The sequence below is a fragment of the Eucalyptus grandis genome, chromosome 10 (genome assembly GCF_016545825.1).
Source record: "Eucalyptus grandis isolate ANBG69807.140 chromosome 10, ASM1654582v1, whole genome shotgun sequence".
Classification (NCBI taxonomy): Eukaryota; Viridiplantae; Streptophyta; class Magnoliopsida; order Myrtales; family Myrtaceae; genus Eucalyptus; species Eucalyptus grandis.
In genome coordinates, this window is record NC_052621.1 from 27,757,141 (window position 1) to 27,776,423 (window position 19,283).

The 19,283-nt window shown below is 42.2% G+C and overlaps 1 protein-coding gene and 1 non-coding gene across 2 annotated transcripts in view; both read right to left on the bottom strand.

The window, feature by feature from the left end:
• Positions 1-13,888: 13,888 nt before the first annotated feature.
• On the bottom strand, positions 13,889-15,865 carry LOC104428860 (AAA-ATPase ASD, mitochondrial). Its single transcript, XM_010041790.2, has 2 exons — positions 15,426-15,865; positions 13,889-15,202 (listed from the first exon to the last, which is right to left on the bottom strand). The coding sequence occupies exons 1-2, from the start codon at positions 15,848-15,850 to the stop codon at positions 14,071-14,073; spliced, it is 1,557 nt and encodes a 518-aa protein (XP_010040092.1). The 5' UTR covers positions 15,851-15,865; the 3' UTR covers positions 13,889-14,070.
• A 2,680-nt stretch (positions 15,866-18,545) lies between these two features.
• The window catches only part of LOC104428865, a 20,629-nt gene continuing 19,891 nt past the window's right edge, over positions 18,546-19,283 (bottom strand). The window contains exons 6-7 of the transcript XR_005546786.1: positions 18,884-19,004; positions 18,546-18,747 (exon numbers count right to left, since the gene is read on the bottom strand). This is a non-coding gene — a transcript (AAA-ATPase ASD, mitochondrial). The remainder of the gene's footprint in view (positions 18,748-18,883; positions 19,005-19,283) is intronic.

The window sequence follows — 19,283 nt, forward strand, 5'->3', positions numbered from 1 at the left end:
ATCAACAAGGTCTTTTTGAGCAAAAGCCATTCATTTGTTTTGAGAGTACAAACTCTCTCATGATTAAAATGCTGCATGCCTTTTCTAAATGGATTTTTGCATGATGATTTTGTCTGTCTAAATCACTGATTCCATCAAGGATTATTAGAATAGACAACTAAGTGAAGAATACAAGATTCATTGAGCATGCTGGATGAGGCGCGTCAGAATGATCAAAGGCAAGCCATATCCTACACACAGTCCCCATCTATACACTTGTGAGATGAGTGCAGAAGATTCCATGGCTGCGGGGGTAAAGAGTTCTCTCGCGAATGGTACGATAACCAAAATAGTGAGAGGCATTCCATCGCTCACCCCATTGAGCCCCATACATTGGTGAAGCTTCTCTCATACCCAGTCAAGAACAACCCCTACACCGGGGCAGATTAGAAGCGAAGCAGCATCACAAGGTGAGAAGAGAGATAGAAATTTTCTTGCTCGCACTTGCATCAATCTTTGGGTGTCTTTATTGCATATGAACACTCGCATTAATTTAAGTGCCCTAGAGTCATGAAGAACAATTCTTTCTTTACGCACTTGTATCTATTGTACAACCCAATTGAGTCCGTAAATTCACCCTCACATGGAGGCAAAATGAAGCTACGCCGTTTGAGCAAACATAATCAAAAGCGCCGGCAAAAGATGAAGACTCAATAGTCTAACAAAGGCGTTTGCTTGAACTTGTCAAGATCAGCTCTCAAGCAACAAAAATAAAAAAACATGGGCATAAAAAAGCAGTGTACTTGGTAAAAGCAAGGTCAATGCCCATAAATGAAGAATTGGAATAAAAATAGGGGCATGAAAAAGCAGTGTGCCTGGTAAAAGCAAGGCCAATGCCCCCCAGTCAAAAATGCAGCCAAGAAAATGTTGCTGTTGTGGTCCATAGAACCTCCATTTGACAGTGAGAAGAAAGACTGGTGACAAATGCCAAGGCAATCACCAGCTCTTACCTTTTTACACATGAATCAAGCCTACATTGCATCCCATTGTAAAAGTCTCTTCAGACTAGGGGCACTTCAATTAACGTAGGATTTCATATGTCTATAAGCATTGCTCGAAGAAGTACGAGCAAGACTATTCTATCTCTCTTCGCAGGACTCTTGACTTGCAAACCCAGAGATGATCGTGCGGCACTTCGTTCATGAGCCTTGACCTCAACGGTCCCATTTGATGAACAATTGACCAAGTCTTCATCACAATTTCAACAAAGACCTCTCACATTGGTAAAGTCGTACCACTTGCGAGAATACTCGGACTCCCCGCCGACATGATGACGTGAGAAGTGTGGTTCTTATAAATCCCGCATCAATGGTCAGGATAGCCTTTTCCATGAGAAAGAGTGGAAAGTCCTTTCAGACTGAAAGTCCCTCATCTGGCATGCTCAAGACATCTACATTTGGAATGAAGGTTGTCTTTCAAAATTTTCCCCGGTGGAACTCAGATGATGCAAAACTGACAAAATTATCATGCATGAATCTCATTTGAACTCATGAATTTACAACATATACAATCATGTGTGCATATTGTGCAAATAACAGACATACTCTCAGAGATCAGAGATATTGCCAAGTAAGCATATCCCTATCCCCATTTGTCTTAAAGTACCTATCACTGTCCAGGTACTCTTTTCTTGACACTCGACCTGTTCGAGTTGTCCCCAGAGTATTGATACTTGTGACTGACCAAGTATCTCTTGGAATACCTACTGCTGTCTAGGTATCCCCATATCGTCAAGTACCCACCGTTGTCCATTTATCTTTGTACTTCCTTTTCATGACACTCAACTTGCCCAAGTTGTTCACAAATAATAGTAGCCTGTTCACGCATTCCATCGTTTGTGTACCTGCGCCTACCCAGGTATGCCTTCTTACACTTGAACCAACTGAGTGGTACCAGGTTGTATCATTAAATACTTGTGTTCATCCAAGTATTCCAGTCCTTTATACACCTGTGGCTATCCAGGTGTTCCACCCTTTTAAGTGCTCGCCCCATCCGTAAGCCTCATACTACATTCAAGTTTATGTTACCTGTGAGGTGAGAAACCTTCACGAATATCCTGTGCACGTCCTGATATTCCCTTTACCTAGTGAGGTGAGAGACCTTCATGAATATGCGAGGCACGTCCTCAATATTCCCAAATTACTAGGAGGTGAGAGACCTTCACGAATATCTCAGGGACGCCCTCGATATTCCCAATTACTAGGAGGTGAGAGACCTTCACGAATATCTCAGGTACGTCCTCGATATTCCCATTACCAAGGTGAGAGACCTTCACGAATATCCTGTGCACGTCCTCGATATTCCCAATTACCAGAAGGTGAGAGACCTTCACGAATATCTTAGGTACGCCGATATTCCCAATTACCGGGGAGGTGAGAGACCTTCATGAATATCTCGTGCACGCCTCGATATTCCCATTACAGAAAGGTGAGAGACCTTCACGAATATCTCAGGTACCTTCACGAATATCTCGTACGCCCTCGATATTCCCAATTACCAAGGTGAGAGACCTTCACGAATATCTAAGGCACGCCTCGATATTCCCAATTACCGTAAGGTGAGAGACCTTCATGAATATCTCAGTACACCCGATATTCCCAATTACTGATAAGGTGAGAGACCTTCACGAATATCCTGCACGTCCTCGATATTCCCATTACTGGGAGGTGAGAGACCTTCATGAATATCTCAAGTACACCTCGATATTCCCAATTACTGGAAGGTGAGAGACCTTCACAAATATCCTGTGCACGTCCTCGATATTCCCAATTACCAGGAGGTGAGAGACCTTCATGAATATCTCAGGTATGCCCTTGATATTCCCAACTACCAGGAGGTGGGAGACCTTCACGAATATGCGGGGCACACCCTCAATATTCCCAATTACCAGAAGGTGAGAGACCTTCATGAATATCCAAGGAGGTGAGAGACTTTCACGAACATGTAAGGCACGCCCTCGATATTCCCAATTACCAGGAGGTGAGAGACCTTCATGAATATCCAAGGTACGTCTTCAATATTCCCACTACTAGGAGGTGAGAAACCTTCACGTATATGCAAGACCCATCCTCGATATTTCCACACGAATATCTCAGGTATGCCTTGATTCTTCCTTCGGAGTTTGTACCTGTGATCGTCCAGGTACCCCCTCGATACTTGTGATTATCCAAGTATCCCCCAAGAGTTTGTATTTGTGATCATCCAAGTACTATCTCCCAAAGAAACGGATCATCCAAGTAGATGCCCCGAGAAAGGTCGGCGTATCTCCCATCAAGGCGACCGAAGAAAGGTTCGGGTCCTAGACAAACAACTTATTGCTCTAACAGGCGACCAAAGAAAGGTTCGGGTCCTGGAAAAACAATTCCCTGTCAAGGCGACCAAAGAAATGTTCAGGTCTTAGACAAACCACTTATTGCTCTAACCATCAAGAAAGGTTCGGGTCCCGAAAAGCAATTCCCTATTAAGGCGACCGAAGAAAGGTTCGGGTCCTAGACAAACAAATTATTGCTCTAATGGGCGCATCAAGAAAGGTTCGGGTCCCTGGAAAAGCAATTCCCCGCCAAGGCGACCGAAGAAAGGTTCGGGTCCTAGACAAATCACTTATTGCTCTAACAGGTGACCGAAGAATGGTTCGGGTCCTGGAAAAGCAATCTCCTCATGCAGCAGGTAAGATGACGCTTGATACTTACCAAAACTCGGGGTTCACACCCTATCTCACTCACTCTCGGTAAGTAACTACAGGTATCTTCTTATTTGTTTTAGTATGTGTAATGTTATATTGCTCATTTTCTGCATAGGACACTAGGTCCCAAATAAGATATAATCTATTGCATATGTACGAACAAAATTTAGGTATCAGGTTTATCTTTGAATGCAACCTCTGTGAACTCACCTTCAAAGAGGGGCAAAATTTATTTGACACCTAACTTTTCATTAGGTTATTAATTAGGTCTTGTTTTCTTTTATGTTTCCTTTTTTAGATAATAAATAATAAATAACAAAAAAACAACAAAAAAATCAATAAAAACAAAAAGAAAAAAAATTGGCAGCCGGGCCCAGCCCTTTTTCTCTCCCTTTCGCGGACCCAAGCCCACCCTCCTTCTCCTCCGGCCCGGCCCGCGTGACCTAACCCTTCCCCCTCCTTCTTCCTTCTCCTTCCTTCTCCTTCTCTGTGCCTCTGCGCATCACGCGCGGCGGCCGGCGATGCGCTCAAGGGCAGCCTATGGTAAAGAGGAACGAAGGTAGGCCGCCGAAGGAGAGACGACGCACATGCGCCTTCAATGCGCGCCTTTAATGCTGAGATGAGACGCCGGTTCGGCCCGCACCGAGGCCGGCCGGCACACGGAGGATCGGCGGCCAAACCTCTCCGTCGACCGGATTCCCTCGCCTATAAATAAGCCAGCACCACCTCCATTGAAGAACACACAGAGAGAGCGAAAGATCGAGGGCTGCAAAGCTTTGAACCTCCCACTGAGAGACTTCAGAGGGGGGTCGAGGACAAGCAGCCGAGATCCGGCAAGACCGAGATCGCGAGCTCGAAAACCTTCGCCCGAGACTTCGGGGGAAGGCCAAGAGCGAGCGAAAGGGAGAGCGGGTCGTGAGCTTAAACGACCTCCCACCGAGACATCGGGGAGGCCGCCGGCAAGCGAATCCCAGAGAGGAGGGAAATCGCGAGCGTAAGGGGCTGAGCGAGTAGGTTTCAGAGAGCGGGTCGGTGAAGGCCTGATCCGGGGTCGATTTAGCTCCGTCGCACCCCCGACGCCACCTCGAGTCATGCCCGACGCCGCCGCCACTCCGATCTCGCGAAGCCGAAGGCCCGCGTCGCCACGACCGCCACTTCGCTGCTCCACCACCGGCGACTCCAACCGACCGTCGCCCCCGACGACTCCGCCCGATCTCGCATCCCCGACGCCTCGCCGACCTGGCCCGCCTTGCCGTGCCCTCGTTGCGTGTGTAACGGCCGTGCTCGTCCGCGTGCCACCTTTGCCGCTCCGCCCTCTCGAGAACCTAAGCGAACCGCTCGTGTCGTCACCGCTTCTTGAGAATCCAGTAGCCGCCCGTCGTCTTCACCGAAACCCTAGCCGCCGCCCACGTCGCCGCCGCCCCGAGTCACCGCCCGGTAGCGTCGAACGCTTATCGTCACTCTCCCCTCGGCACCGCGGATCGTCGGAAGCTAGTGGTTCCGTGAGTCGCTTCTACGAAGAGGAAGCCGGGTCGGAAAGCGGGTCGGACCGGGTAGGGTTTCCTTCGAGTCGGGCCGGTCACGCGTGGACTAAATTCACACGGGCCTCGAGAGAAGTGGGTCTGTTTTTGGGCCGACTTGTTTTCTAAAAAGAAAAAAATGAGTCGGGCCCGCAACGCAGCCCGTCCACATTTCGGGCGAACGGCCCGGTCGGACCCAACCCGGGGATCCGCCCGGTTCGCTTTTTAAAATATTATTATAATATAAAATAATATTTAAAAAAAATCAAAAATCAAAAAATATTTTATTTTCCAAAAATGTCAAAAATTCATGAAAAGCCAAAAAGACTTGTATTTTTCCAAAAATACCAAAATCCAAAAATCCTTTTTATGTCCAAAAAATTAGAAAATGATTCAAAAATGTTTTTCCTCCCAAAATGCATGGAAAATCCCTCGAACATCCAAAAACCTCAGGGTTTAAACAAGATTAGGTACCGAAAGGGCATTAGTGATTAACTAGTGTAATCAAGTCCCCGATCCTAATTTCTCTGGTTGCGCAGGAGTGAGTATTTCTCCCGATACTTCACTTGGGTTTCTAATCAACCCACCTCAAATCGATTAGTGGCGACTCCATTTTAAAAATTGATTTTTAAAGTTAAAAATTTAGACTATTAAAGTCGTGAATTGGTGGACTTGGGAGAGTCCGGCATAACTAACTTCAGCCGAGCCATTAGCCTCCTTTAGGCGCTCGTACCTATTCACGGGCGCCGGAAAAAAGAGGTCGCGACACTCGAGCCATGTTCGTGGCCTTCAATCTCGACCCATAAGCAATCTCATGTGGAACTAAAATATCAAGGTTATACTACCACATGCAAAGAGCAAGAATAGATAAAAATCATAGCTTAAAACACACAAGAACCAAGCTGAAATTGTTCTCAAATATGCGGGTTTGAGCTGATTTTGCAAATCTAAATTTGAACCCAAGTCAAGCAAATAGGTTACATGCCCGTATTTAAGCCCTGACACTCATCACATGTAAGATCATGCGGGACACATTACTTTATCCAAGTGAAAGTAGGTAACATGGGCTTTCAAATGCAACAAACATCATAGAGAATGACCAACCGAACACATAAAAATGACCTCTCTAAGAAGCACACATGCAAAGTCCACACTGACCAGCCATAAATCAATGTAGATATGCTTGGTTTTTAGCCCAAGTTGTGGACGATTTCATGGTTTATCCAAAGATTTAAAGACCAAACCAAGCTAACCTCAGCATCATTTGTACTCTCATATGACATTCATCAAGCTCATGAAGATAGAAAACACATGCAAATGGGAGTAGCAAGTCAAACATGTATGGCTCTTGAAGAGGCTTTAAACACTTAGAAAAATTTTATCCACAGAAATCAATTTTCCAGGCTAGTTTTCCTTTTAGTTTTCCATGGTTAAAACATATTCAAAATTGATCCAAAATACATCTAAGACTCTTACCTTGCTTCCTAGTTTCTTTTTCAAGTGGTTCTTGGCTGAGGAAACCAAGAAATTATCCTCGGGTGGCACATGGAAGTTGGCTCCTTCAAATTGAAAATGAGATCTGCAGAGAAAAAAATGACAATGAAGGTTTTCGTTGACCTCCAAAATTAGACTTTAAGACCTCTTTTGCTGGCCAAATTAACACCGAACAAACCATATGTATTCTAGTTTTGTTTACAAGTCAGTGATTTCCTTATTTGTCTCTCATTTTTCTCAAAAACACTCGCTTTCCCTCACTTATGACCAACTGGGTTCAACACTTCAGAAAAAATTTCAGACTTTCTTGGCCCGCCAGGAGGGTACTGTTTCGGGGGGCTTTAAGAGGCCTTCCCAATCTCCATTTAGGATATGACCTATGATTGGAAATATCTTTGAGTGAAGTTTTATTCTCTAGTTGAAGGTTTTGGCTAATTTTAGCTGCAAGTTTGTGAAAATTTCACTTTTCTCTCCCAAGGTTGGTCTGGAATTTCTGGGTTTTTACTTTTCTGGAGTTGCTTCTGAGGGCCTCTTTGGGGGACGACCATGAGCTCTCTCCTCTCCTCCTTGTCTCTTACCTTTCATGACCTAAAAGAGCTTGCTTTAGTGATCTTATCCCCTGAATTAAGGGATTTTTGGTCGGTCTTTTGTCCACCTACCAAGCCTGCCTACTGAGCTAGTTCATCCGCTTTCTAACTTGGCCAAATTTTCAACTTCTGTAGCTGTTGAGTGTGTGGATTTTGCTGCAATTTTCCCATGCTTTCAGCAGCTTATCCCTGACCAATTTTTGTCCATTTGCACTACCAATAATGGTCTTCCATCACGTGCAGAGGTCAGGCTGATTGGGCTGCTGAGTAAGATATGGTGGGGTTATAAAGTTGCTTACTCAGCAACTCTGAATTAAGACCTAATTATGGGCTGGGTTTTGGTAACTAGTTTGAGTGCTTTAATCCATCAATTTGGCTACGGTTTTTGATCAATTAGCAAGCTCATGTATAATAGTTTAAGATCTCGACCAGCTTTCGCAATTGTGCCCACCCAATTTTGCAAGAAAGTCCCTCAAAGTTAGCCATTTTCTTATCCGAAAATACCCAATTTAATGCAAATTGATCCTTTTGGCCCAATTTGATTGATTCGACCTCGCCCAAGTTCAATTTCAAATTAATTGGTGACCAAGATGATGATTTAAGGGTTCGGGCGAAATTTTGCAAAATTTGCGAATTGGTCCCTCAACTTTTGGAAATTGTATTTTAGCTCCAACTTGCCGTTTTAATTACAATTTGAACTCCTAGGCTTGGCTAGTCACATTCAGATCATCAGCTCCAGCTTTATTTTCTTCTTTTTTCTTTTTATTTTCTCTTTTTTTAATCTTTTTTTATTTTTTTATTTTTTAATTTTTTTTTAGGAAAAAAATCTTCCATAAAAAAAAAAAAAAAAAAAAAACCTATACTAAACACCTAGATAATCTATATACAAGAATTTGACATGAAATATTTTTGTGGAAAAACAAGTTCCAAGTTTTTCAGAAATGATTTTTGGGCAAAAATTTAGGTATCACAAGACTTATATGGAGTGATCAGGCAGCTCCTTGCTCAGCACGTGAAACTTCTCCGCCATTTCCTCGTGGAGTCGAGATCCTTCTGTCTTAAGGTCTGGTCCTGAGTTATTTTGTTTTGGTTTTGTTTTTTCATAGAGTTCAAATCAATCATAGAATCTAATTTTCTTCACGTTTTGGTTAGATACATGCACACGTCGCCCATTCAATGGTCACAAACTCGCACTGCATGTCTCATCAATTTCTTGAATCAAATTCTGTAATATCATCGGTGAAGACTTCCTTAATTGGCAGTCTTTCATTCGCCAGTATCGAATTCGGACTTGTCTATCCGCATAAGTCAAACAGAAAAAGTTCAGATTAGGTCGATCGTTTGATGGTGTATCCAATCGTGAAATAATGACAAAAATAGAATGATTGATGCGAAAGGTGATTCATCTCCAGCTCAGAGTTTGCAGATACTTTGGGAGCCAGGCAAAGTCAAATTGAGCACGGATCTAATGCAATGACGTGAGGTGTTTGATGTAATTGCGACGATTTTCTTCAAACCATGAGAATTGTGTTTATGATAACAAGGGGGTTTTGCCTTCTATTTTTAAGTTCTGTAGTTATTACGCTTTTACCAATTGAATCGTAAGTATTTTTTTTATATTAATTGAGTTTTAAATATTTTCATGTTTTATCAATTGATCCATCCGACCAAGTCCAATAAAAAATCGCTGATGTGGACACCGACCATCCTACATAACATAGTCGATGCCGACGTTGATAATTTTAAATAATATCTGCAGGGCAGAATTTGTAGAAAAAAATAAAATAAAACAAAAGAAAAAGAAACGAAAAGAATAACAAATTAATAAAAAAGAATCTAAAAATATTTAAATACTATTAAGAGTTTTCCACGTCGTAAGATAAGTATACCACGTAGATTGGTTAGTGTTCACATCGGCGATTTCTAACTAAAATTACTTAGATGGACTCAATTGATAAAATGTAAAGATGTTTAAAACTCAATTGGTATAATTAAAAAGTTTATGGTAGAACTAGTAAAAGTACAATAAATTTAAGATTTGTTGGACAACGTCCCTAATAGCACCTCATGTTTGCTTTCTATTTCTAAGTATACAAGTATTGGCGTATATATCTCAATGTACTTTTTAGAAGTTTTTAAAGTTTGAAATGTTCTCATTTTCAAAGGAGGCAAGGAATTCCCCATGAAAGCGATAGAACATCCGAAAAACATGGTCAAAAAGAAGTCAGACTTCTCATGATGGCACATATAATGCTTTGCCCCAAAATCAAGGACATATGATGGTCGCGTCGGATTCAAGGTAAATTCAGACGGTCTTCTTCGAAACACTAATCATTTTTCTTTCCCCATTCGATTCCCTCTTGAATTCATACTGTAATTAGGGTGTGTTTGGTAATATTTCTATTCTAGAGAATAATTTTTTTAGAAATACTTTTTTTTTCTATTTCTATTCTCGAAAACAGTTTCTGAACATTTGAATGCGATTGGTAACTAGATAAAATTTATGTTTCCGGGAGAGAAATGCATTTGGTACGACCCTATATATTTTTATGACTTAGAATTTTTTAAAATTTATTAGTAATTTTATTACATTTTCTTTTTCTTTTTCTTCTCATTCCTCTAGCCGATCGCCAGCCTTGGGGGAGCTTCGCCAACCACCGATAAGGTCACCCCGAGCCTCGCCGTGACTGGGTGAGGCTTAGGGGAGCTTCCCAACCATGGTGAGGCTCGAGGGGGCCTCACCAAACTTGGGAGAGGTTGAGCCTCGCTCAACCACGGTGAGGCTCGAGGAGCCTCCCTAGCCATGGTGAGGCTCAGGGGGGCCTCGCCAGTGGCCGACAAGGTCGCTGGGTCTCGTTTGGCTAGCGCTGAGGTCGGCGACTGGCTAGGGGAAGAAGAGAGGAAAAGAGAGAAAAAGAAAAGGAAGAAAAGAAAATGATAAAAAAAAAAAAAAGTTTGATTCTTGATTCTTATTTCTTGAGTTGTTCCCGGAACAAGAAGCAACTTTTTTTTTTCTTGTTTATGTTCCAAATTTGTTCTCGGGAGCAAAAAACTACTAAACGTGTTTATATTCTATTTCTGCTCCTGAGAACAAAAGAACAAAAACACCTATTCCTAGAAGCGTTATCAAACGCAACCTAAATCACACAATAGGTTTTGGAAAATTAAAAAGAATGATTATTAGAATTCTAAAATTTTAAATGTATCAAATTTTGCGAACAGTGCAAGAAAACATCTTTGAAATATTGTTATGTAATGAAAGGGTAGTTTATCAAATTTAAAAGTGAGTTGAAACCGTGTTTTAACTGAAATATATTATATCTATCAGGTTCTAAGAATGTTTATGTGAAAAAACTGAGTTAGGATTCACCTCTTGTGAAGAGAATAATTTTCCCAAGCATTTTCAATTGCACGTGTAGAATAACTTGGTTAATATGGTAATAATCTCTTTATATGGTTTGTGCATCTTTTCATTGGTAGTGAATAGTTTTCTTCCCCACCAACCAAAGAATACAAGAAGGCAGCACAGGGTCTTTCACCAAATGACAGATCTCTCACATGTTTCTTTCCTTGAGCCTTTTAAGGACCTACTCAAGTCCAGCACTAACATTACTTGTAATAAAACAAATTCCCCGTTGAATCATAGAGCTGATAAAAGATTAAATTTTCATATAGATATTTGACTATATCTATACCCACACAAATTATATGAAATAAGAAATGCGGATCATCGCTTATTAGTTACCAGTTCCAAGCATAGTTGTTGGGAAAATTGTACAAAAAGGAGAAAAGAACACTCAAAGTGCCAAAACTTGGCACAAATGGACAATTAAGTGCCAAAACTTACGAAAGTAATATTTAAGTGCCACTCTTTATGAAAAATGGGATACTTGAGTGACATCCGGTGAACCCCGCCGGAAATCTTACGTGACGATTTTTTATTAATTTTATTGCTTACGTGGCTCGCCGGAAGGTTAACTCAGCAAAACACACACAAAACGACATCGTTTTGATATAATTTGAATTTTAATACAAAAATTAATTAAATTTAAATTTAAAACAAATAAATAATAATTTTAAAGAGAGAGAGAGAGAGAGAGAAGGGGCACTAGGAGGGAGGCAAGCCGGCAGCCGACGGCTCAACCCTCGCCACCGCCGCCTCCCCTCCCCCGTCGCCACCAGAAAGGTGGGGAGGGTCGGCCGGGCCCCCGAGCCCTGGCCGAGGGCTGGTGACCCCAGCCGACCGGCGGCAAGGGCTGTGTGCCCTTGCCCAAATCTAGGCCCCTAACGGGCGGCGGCCCTTAGCTCGACCCAACAAGGGCCAGCGACCTTCACGGATCTAGGGAAGGTTGCGACCCTCGCCGCCGGTCAACTAGGATTCCAGCTCCCACAAACAAGGCTCGGCGGCCCCTAGTCAAGGCTCGGTGGCCCGGCCGACCCTCCCCACCTTTCCGGTGGCGGCCGAGGGCTCGCTGCCTCCCTCCTCCTCCTACTTTTTTTAATACTTGTTTTAAATTTAATTTAATTAATTAATTACCACATCAACACCAAACCGACGTCATTTCAGCACTGCTTTTTTTTTTTTCACATAAGCGTGCAAAACGACGTCGTTTTGCACTAAACTCACCGAAAAATTGCCACGTCGCGTTTTGGCCGGATTTTTCGTAGTTGGCACTTAATTGATCCATTTTGCTCCGATTTTGGCACTTAAGTGTCACTTTCATAAGTTTTGGCACTTAAGGGTGCGTATGACAAAAATTTCTCAAACGAGAAATTGATTTCGGCAGAAATTGATTTCTCAATTTCTATTTTAAACCGAGAAGCTAAAAGTTTTAGCTTTTGATTTCTTCTTCAAATCTATTTCTGGAATAGAAATCTGTTTCAGAAATAGAGAAATCAAATTGCGTTACCAAACGGATTTCTGTTCCAAACCTATTCCGGGGAACAGAGAAATCAAGAAACATAAATTTTATCATGCGCAGCCTAAGTGTCCCTTGGTGCCAAGTTTTGGCACTCTAGTGTCATTGTGTCTTACAAAAAGTCATAAACCTATTACACGATAGCCAATTCTACCATAAAACGTTCAATTGTGTCAGTTTAGTTCTATACTTATTTAAGACTTGCTAATTTAGCTTTAAACATTTTCTTGATTCGTCAACCTAGTCATAAAACTTTTGACGATTTGTCAATTTAATCCATATGGCCATTTACTCGAAAATCTCTATCGTGAACACCAACCGTCTTATGTGATATGGCTGATGTTGACGTGAATTTTTTTTTACACTTTTTAAATTTTTTGATTACGTAATATTTATGAATTCTTTCTTTTCTTTTTTCTTTCTTTTTTTTTCTTTACCCTTCCTCCTCTACTAGCCTCCAAACCTCAACAATGGCTAGCCACAAGCAAGGCCGTTGATCTCACCAATGTCAGCTAAGGTCAGCGACATCGCCCAACTTAGTGAGGCTCATTTTGCTCGCCTCACCGGTGACTGGGCAAGCTAGCTAGGTCATCAACCCTTGCTTGAGGCCTAGCAACCAGCAGAGTAAGAAGATTAAAAATCAGAAAAAAATTAAATAATTATATGAATTAGTCCACATTAGCACTGATTGTCCTATGGTCGTATCACGTGGGACGGCCAATACCGATTAGACCGCCACGTCAGCAATTTTCGATTAAAATTGGCTGAAAAGACTAAATTAGCAAATAATCAAAAGGTTTAAGACTAAGTAGGCACGATTGAAAAATTTAGGACTGAATTGGTCGGTCGTACGATAATTTAGAACTTTTGGACAATTTTCCCCATGGTTGCCTAATCGATCGAAAAGAACGTATATCTTTTTCCTTAAAAAAATAAAATAAAATAACTTTGCAAAGAATTGTTCAGTTGTTCTCGAATATGTCTCGCGCTAATTAGCAATCAACTAATCCCAACAGGTGTCGCAGTCTCCTCGCCCCAACGAGCAGTGATATATGTATTTGCCTATCGGTTGCAGGTTAAAAGTTCATTTCCTTTGTAGGATGCAATTAGTTGGTTGCTTCCTTTACTTTTTCTCCATTAGAATCCTCCACTTTTTTATCTTCCTTATTTCTTTCTAGTAGAATTCCAGAAGAACAATAGTGACAACAGTTCTAAATTGGTGAAAAATAAAATGAATTAAGTTTGAACCGACGTAAATAAAAAGGACAGGAATTTAGTAAACATTTGAGGTTGAAGTTGATCTAGACGCACCTTAGATTATAAAATACTTTTTCATTATCGACAATAATTTATATTTAAATATTTATGTGAATGATGAAAAAAAATTTCAAATATTTATTTTTGTAAGTGATACGAGTAATTACTTTTAGAAAAATATTTTTAACTCATATCTTTTCTGCCAAACAAGCGAACCTTAATTTAAGAAAATTCTCTTTAAGATATTCAAAATACTTTCTTCAAACTAACAAGTCGTGAAATTGTGATGTGTGTAGCCAGATTACTAGAATGGCCTGCTTTGTTCGAGTACTGAGAAAATTGTAAGGTGTAACTTAAAAAAAAAAAATCAATTGCACTTAGCTTCTTTTCCTTATCATCAAATACCTTATACTATTTTTTAGTTCATTTATAGCTAGCAATGCCTAATATCATATATACATGTGGTTCTTCCATAATGCAAACCATTTATACCTGCACACTCTCTTCACATAAAAGATCAACACACCAAGGACTATACTTAAGATTTATTGGATTTGTTGCTAAAATAATAGTCAGAGTACGCCATTCTCTTTCACTTCTTCAGCACATCCTCTCCCACCTTTTTCTTGCTCTCCTGCACTCGATGTCTGTTGCCCTTCTTCCTGAGCCATTGCTCTAGCTGCAGTTGCTTCTGCTTCCGCTGCAGCAGCTTTTTCTTCTTCTGATTTCTTCCTGGCATCCTCTTTCACCTTTTCGAGCGCTTTGATCAATCCCTCCAAGCAAGCCTCCTCGTCCTCATCGTCCGACTTAGGCATCAAATTCTCCGCCACGTCTGCCGGAGTCATCTCCGTACCCTCCAGCAACTGCCTCACTGATGTGAACAGCGGGTGCGACTCGATGCCCAAGTAATTCCTTGCAAGCACCTTGAACGACTCAAAGCAGCAATACAACATCTCGATATGCTTGTCCATCCTCCCTCTCCTGATTAAGGCTGGGTCGAGCTTCTCGACAAAGTTGGTCGTGAACACAATGATCCTCTCACCGCCGCACGCCGACCACAGCCCATCGCTGAAGTTCAGGAGCCCTGAGAGCGTGACCTTGCTGTCCTTGCTCTCTTCCCCGCCTTTTGCCATTCTCTTTACAGGATCCGCTTTCTCTCCGTCGTCATCTTTCTCTTGCTTCTTTGTCTTCCTCTGGCCAGTCAGGTCGAGCGAGCAGTCAATGTCCTCAATTACTATGATCGCCTTTTCGGACGTGTCAATTAGTAGCTTCCTCAGCTCCGTGTTGTCCTTGACTGTCGTCAGCTCAACATCATACACGTCGTAGTTGAGGAAGTTGGCCATCGCAGCAGTCATCGTGGACTTGCCGGTCCCTGGTGGGCCATAGAGGAGGTAGCCACGTTTCCACGCCTTGCCGATCCGCTCGTAGTACTCCTTCCCTCGCTGGAACTTGAGGAGGTCGTTCATGATCTCCCTCTTCTTGCTCGGCTCCATCGCTAGGGTGTCAAAGGTCGAGGGGTGCTTGAATGCCACGTGGCTCCACTTGCTCGGCTTGTGGTAGCTCCAGTTCGAGCTAGGGTTGTTGGTGAAGAGCTTCCGCTGCCGGTTGTCGGCCGCCACCACCTTCCCCTTCTCCAGGACGTGCTTTATGTAAGAGCCGGTGATCAAGTCCCGGTGGCTCCTGTGGAAGGTCAGCCTATAAAACCTGGACGCAAAAGCAACGACTCATTGATTTTGCTTGGTTGACCAGAGAAGGTGAGTGTAGGCAAGAAATCATCATTGAAAAAAAAAAAAAAAATTCAGTACATGAACAAAGTGAACGGATTTTCAAGTCTCCGAATTAAATAAACCACGTTGACGAGCATATATACCAGGAAGAGAGACAGATGTTGATAAACTGGTAAATTTTAACCCACACACGTGTGTACCTTCTGTCTTCAGATGACGGGGACCAGGAAAATGGGGACTTCTGGGAGACGATCAGGCTCGACGACCACCAGAGCTTGACCCCTTCAAATTCGTCGATGACTTCCTCGTTCTCGTCCATGCTTAGGACAAGCGACATGCTGTCCTTGACGGACTCAGCCTTGAGCCGCTTGGCCCTGGCGGAGGCGCTTCTGGTCAGGTAGTTCTGGATTGCAGTGTAGGCCTCGCCCCGCTCGAGCCACTCGCCTGTGAACTCCGGGAATTTGATCTGGACGTACGGGTAGACGTGGCCAACGGCCTTTTGAGCATAGGCCTCGACGTGCATGCGGAGCTGGGGAGGGAAGTATTGCCTAAACATGGCCCATGCGAACATCAGCGCGGCAATGAAGGAGCCGAGGTTACCCCACATTTCCAATGCGGTCATCATGGTTTCGCTTCTTAGTCCAGCTTTTTTGATTTATGCTTCGATGTTATCTGGAGGGCTGTGCTTGTATTTATATGGAGTGATCAGGCAGCTCCTCGCTCAGCACGTGAACTTCTCCGACTTTCTCGTCGGATCGAGATCCTTCGTCTTAAGTTCTGTTCCTGATAACAACTTTTAACATAAGATATTATAATTTTTTCATAGAGCTCGAATCAATCATGGAACCTAATTTTCTTCATTTTTTTTAATCCAAAAACGGAACATTTTGGTTAGATCCATGCACATGTCGCCCATTCATTGGTCACAGATTCACACAGCATGGCTCGTCAGTTTTTGAATCAAATTCTGTATGTCATGGGTGACGACAACCTTTTTGGCCAGCCATACAATCTTCTTCTTTCGACAGGTGAAAGGATCGGAATAGCAGCCTCTTTGAGCGTTGTATTACGGGGTCCGTCCCACAAACGTGTGGACTAACGATGTCCAGAGAACCGGCTAAATACTTTGTCCATCTAGAGATCGAATTCTTTTGTTAACAAGGCATGGTGGACTGTTCCTACATGTGTGTCCTGCCACAGTAGCAACGCCCATCGTTGCCTGTCGTCTTTTCTTGCATCTGCAAATTTCCAAAATACCGAGGAAGTGACATCTCTGTTTTTTCTTGTCTCTCTTTTGCTTGTTTGTGTGTGCTCCTCCTTTGCGAAGCAATCCTATCTTTTTATTTTCTTTTCTTTGTTTAAGATGATGAGCTGGGCCCACAAGAAGTCGACCCATCCCAACAATTGCGACACACGTGTTTCCAATCGTTGCATTTTTGTCTTTCTTGCATTTTCAAACGCCCAATGGACCCGGTGATTCTCCTAACGCGATTCAGGGACAGCACCGAGGGAGAAAGCAACATTTTCTGTTTCGTTCACTTTTCTTTCCTGGTCGAAAACTTTCAGTCGTCAGCTACTCCGGACATGCATTTGAATTCCGATGTCGAAATCGCACTTGTCTATCCATATAAAGCTAACAGAAAAAGGTTCATGACATCATTTGATGGCGATCAAATCGTAAAAGTAATGAGAAAATTATAATGATTGATGGGAAAAGCTGCACTGCAATGCCATAGTTGGTTCATATCCAGCTCAGAGTTTGCAAATATTTTGGGATCCATGGTAAATTCGAATTAAACATGTATTAAATTTCATGATGTGACATGGGTGATGTTAGAAAGAAGTGGGCTGAAATCGGTGGGTGAATGACAAGGATTGTGCTTCGGTAACTCCCCTTATTTGCTTTCTTAGTATATAAATGTTTTTTGGTCAGATGGTATGTAAATATTGACATACATATCTTATTGTCTTTTTCATAAGAGTTTAATGTTGAAAATATTGCTTTGATTTTTGAAGGAAGCAAAGAAAGTGATGGAGCATCCGAAAACCATGGTCTAATACGAAGTCGGACTCCCAACAAAGGCATGCGTGAGATTTTGCCCAAAATCAAAGATATTTGATAGTTGTGTTTGATTTAGGGTAAATTCAGACAATCTCCTTTGGATCACTGATCGTTCTCCTTTTTCAATTCAATCCGCTCTTGTATTCATAAACTATATGTACTATCAATCAATGATATGGTATGAAAGGGATGTTGAAATCTCTTTACCCCAACCACATTGGATAATTATAAAATTTCACGAATCTGTGACTCTTGGGATCAACCCAAAAATCAATGATAGCAAAGTTTGAACTCAGGACCTCAAGCGGCACCTAAAAAATGGAGATTAATTGAGTTTGTAAATTGGCTGCTGTTTAAAAATTCATTTTCTTTGTAGGATAAGATTACTTGGTATTTCCTTTACATTTTCTCCCATTAGCATGATTTACTTTTGGTTCCTTAGTTATTTGTCCTAAAAAATAAAAAAAGGCATTAGCATGGCAAAATTAGAAAAGTGAAAAAAATTCAAATTAGTAAAAAACGAAAGTTTGAACCGACATGAGTATAAAAAGACAAGGATTTATGGAAAACTTGGTAATTATTTCGGGTTCAAATTTGCAAAGCAAGAAATCGCTGAATTATTTGACAATGTACTGATTATCATAAATTACGGTTTTTTCTGAATACATTACAATTAATTTAAAAGGTACCGATGAGCTTTTATAGAATCTTTTGGTTAAAATTTGAGGTTAGAGTTGATTTTGGGCGGACCTTAGAAACTGTTGGATACATTTCTCTTGTAACGACTTCAGCCATGCAAAGGAATGTGGCAGTTTTTACACGGCTTTTTGGTAACTAGTGACTTACAAAAAATAAAATAAAAAGGATATGTGTATTGAAATCTCAAAACATAAAGTGAAATTTAATCTTAAAACTTTCAAGAAATACAAATTAAATTCGAGCTTGTCAAATTGGTCAAATCAAGTCCTTACTTCGACAACACTTTTTGCAAATTTTAAAACTTGATTGCACATTTATGACAAGTTTTAGGATTTGATTACACTTTTTAAAAGTTTTAGAATTCGATTACACTTTTTCTAATATACTTATCTCAAAATAAAACATGAAATTGGTATGTTTAGTCTATAAAATAAATCTAGGGATTTCTCTGTAAATCTTTCTTAAAGAAAATTTCAAGTAGATCACCGGCGAGTCGTTGCCCGTGCCCTTTTCAGCCTACTTCGACCCCCACCACGGCTCGCCTGGCCTTTCGAGGGCCTTAAACCAGACTCTCCAGGCAGGCCTCAGCATCGTCCTCAAATGAATTGGGAATCAAGTTCTCGGCTACGTCAGCCGGAGTCCTATCAACCTCCTCCGACAAGCCCTTGATGTCCCGCAAAGAGCCGGTGATCTCGGACTCCCCAGTAGTTCCTGGTAAGAGCCTCAAAGGCCTCGTCTTTGCTTTTTTGCCCTTCACTGCCCTGTGAGGTTGAGCGAGCAGTCAGTGTCCTCGACCGCGAACATCGACTCACTCCCACCGTGCTTATTTGCAGCCTCCTCAACTCCGTGCTGCCCTTTGCTTTAGCCCCGCCTCCACCGATGCTTGTTCCTCATCACAGCTCACCGGCGTTGGGCTCGGAAGTCCTGTCGCCACACCCGCAGCTCCCAACAACCCCGAATGCCGCCGGCATTATCACCGTTGGGCCTGAATTGAGGCCCTGTTTCTCGGTCTCATTTTCTTCAAATTTCAAGGAGCATCCGACCACGATTCACGTTCAACCTTCCCCACAGCTTTGACCGCTGTCTCATTGAAGACCGATCAAGGTCTTGAGACGCCTAGAAATTTGCGTCCTCCCCGGCGCAGGGCAACACTTTGCTGCGGCAACACTCGCAAAGCGGTGTTGCCTGGAACAGTCCAATTCGCCGAGAACAGCTCCGATTTTCAATCTTTTTCGTGTTGTACCTACTATATCTGCTTTTGGACAGATCAAGTTAGAAGTTTGAATCAATGCGAACC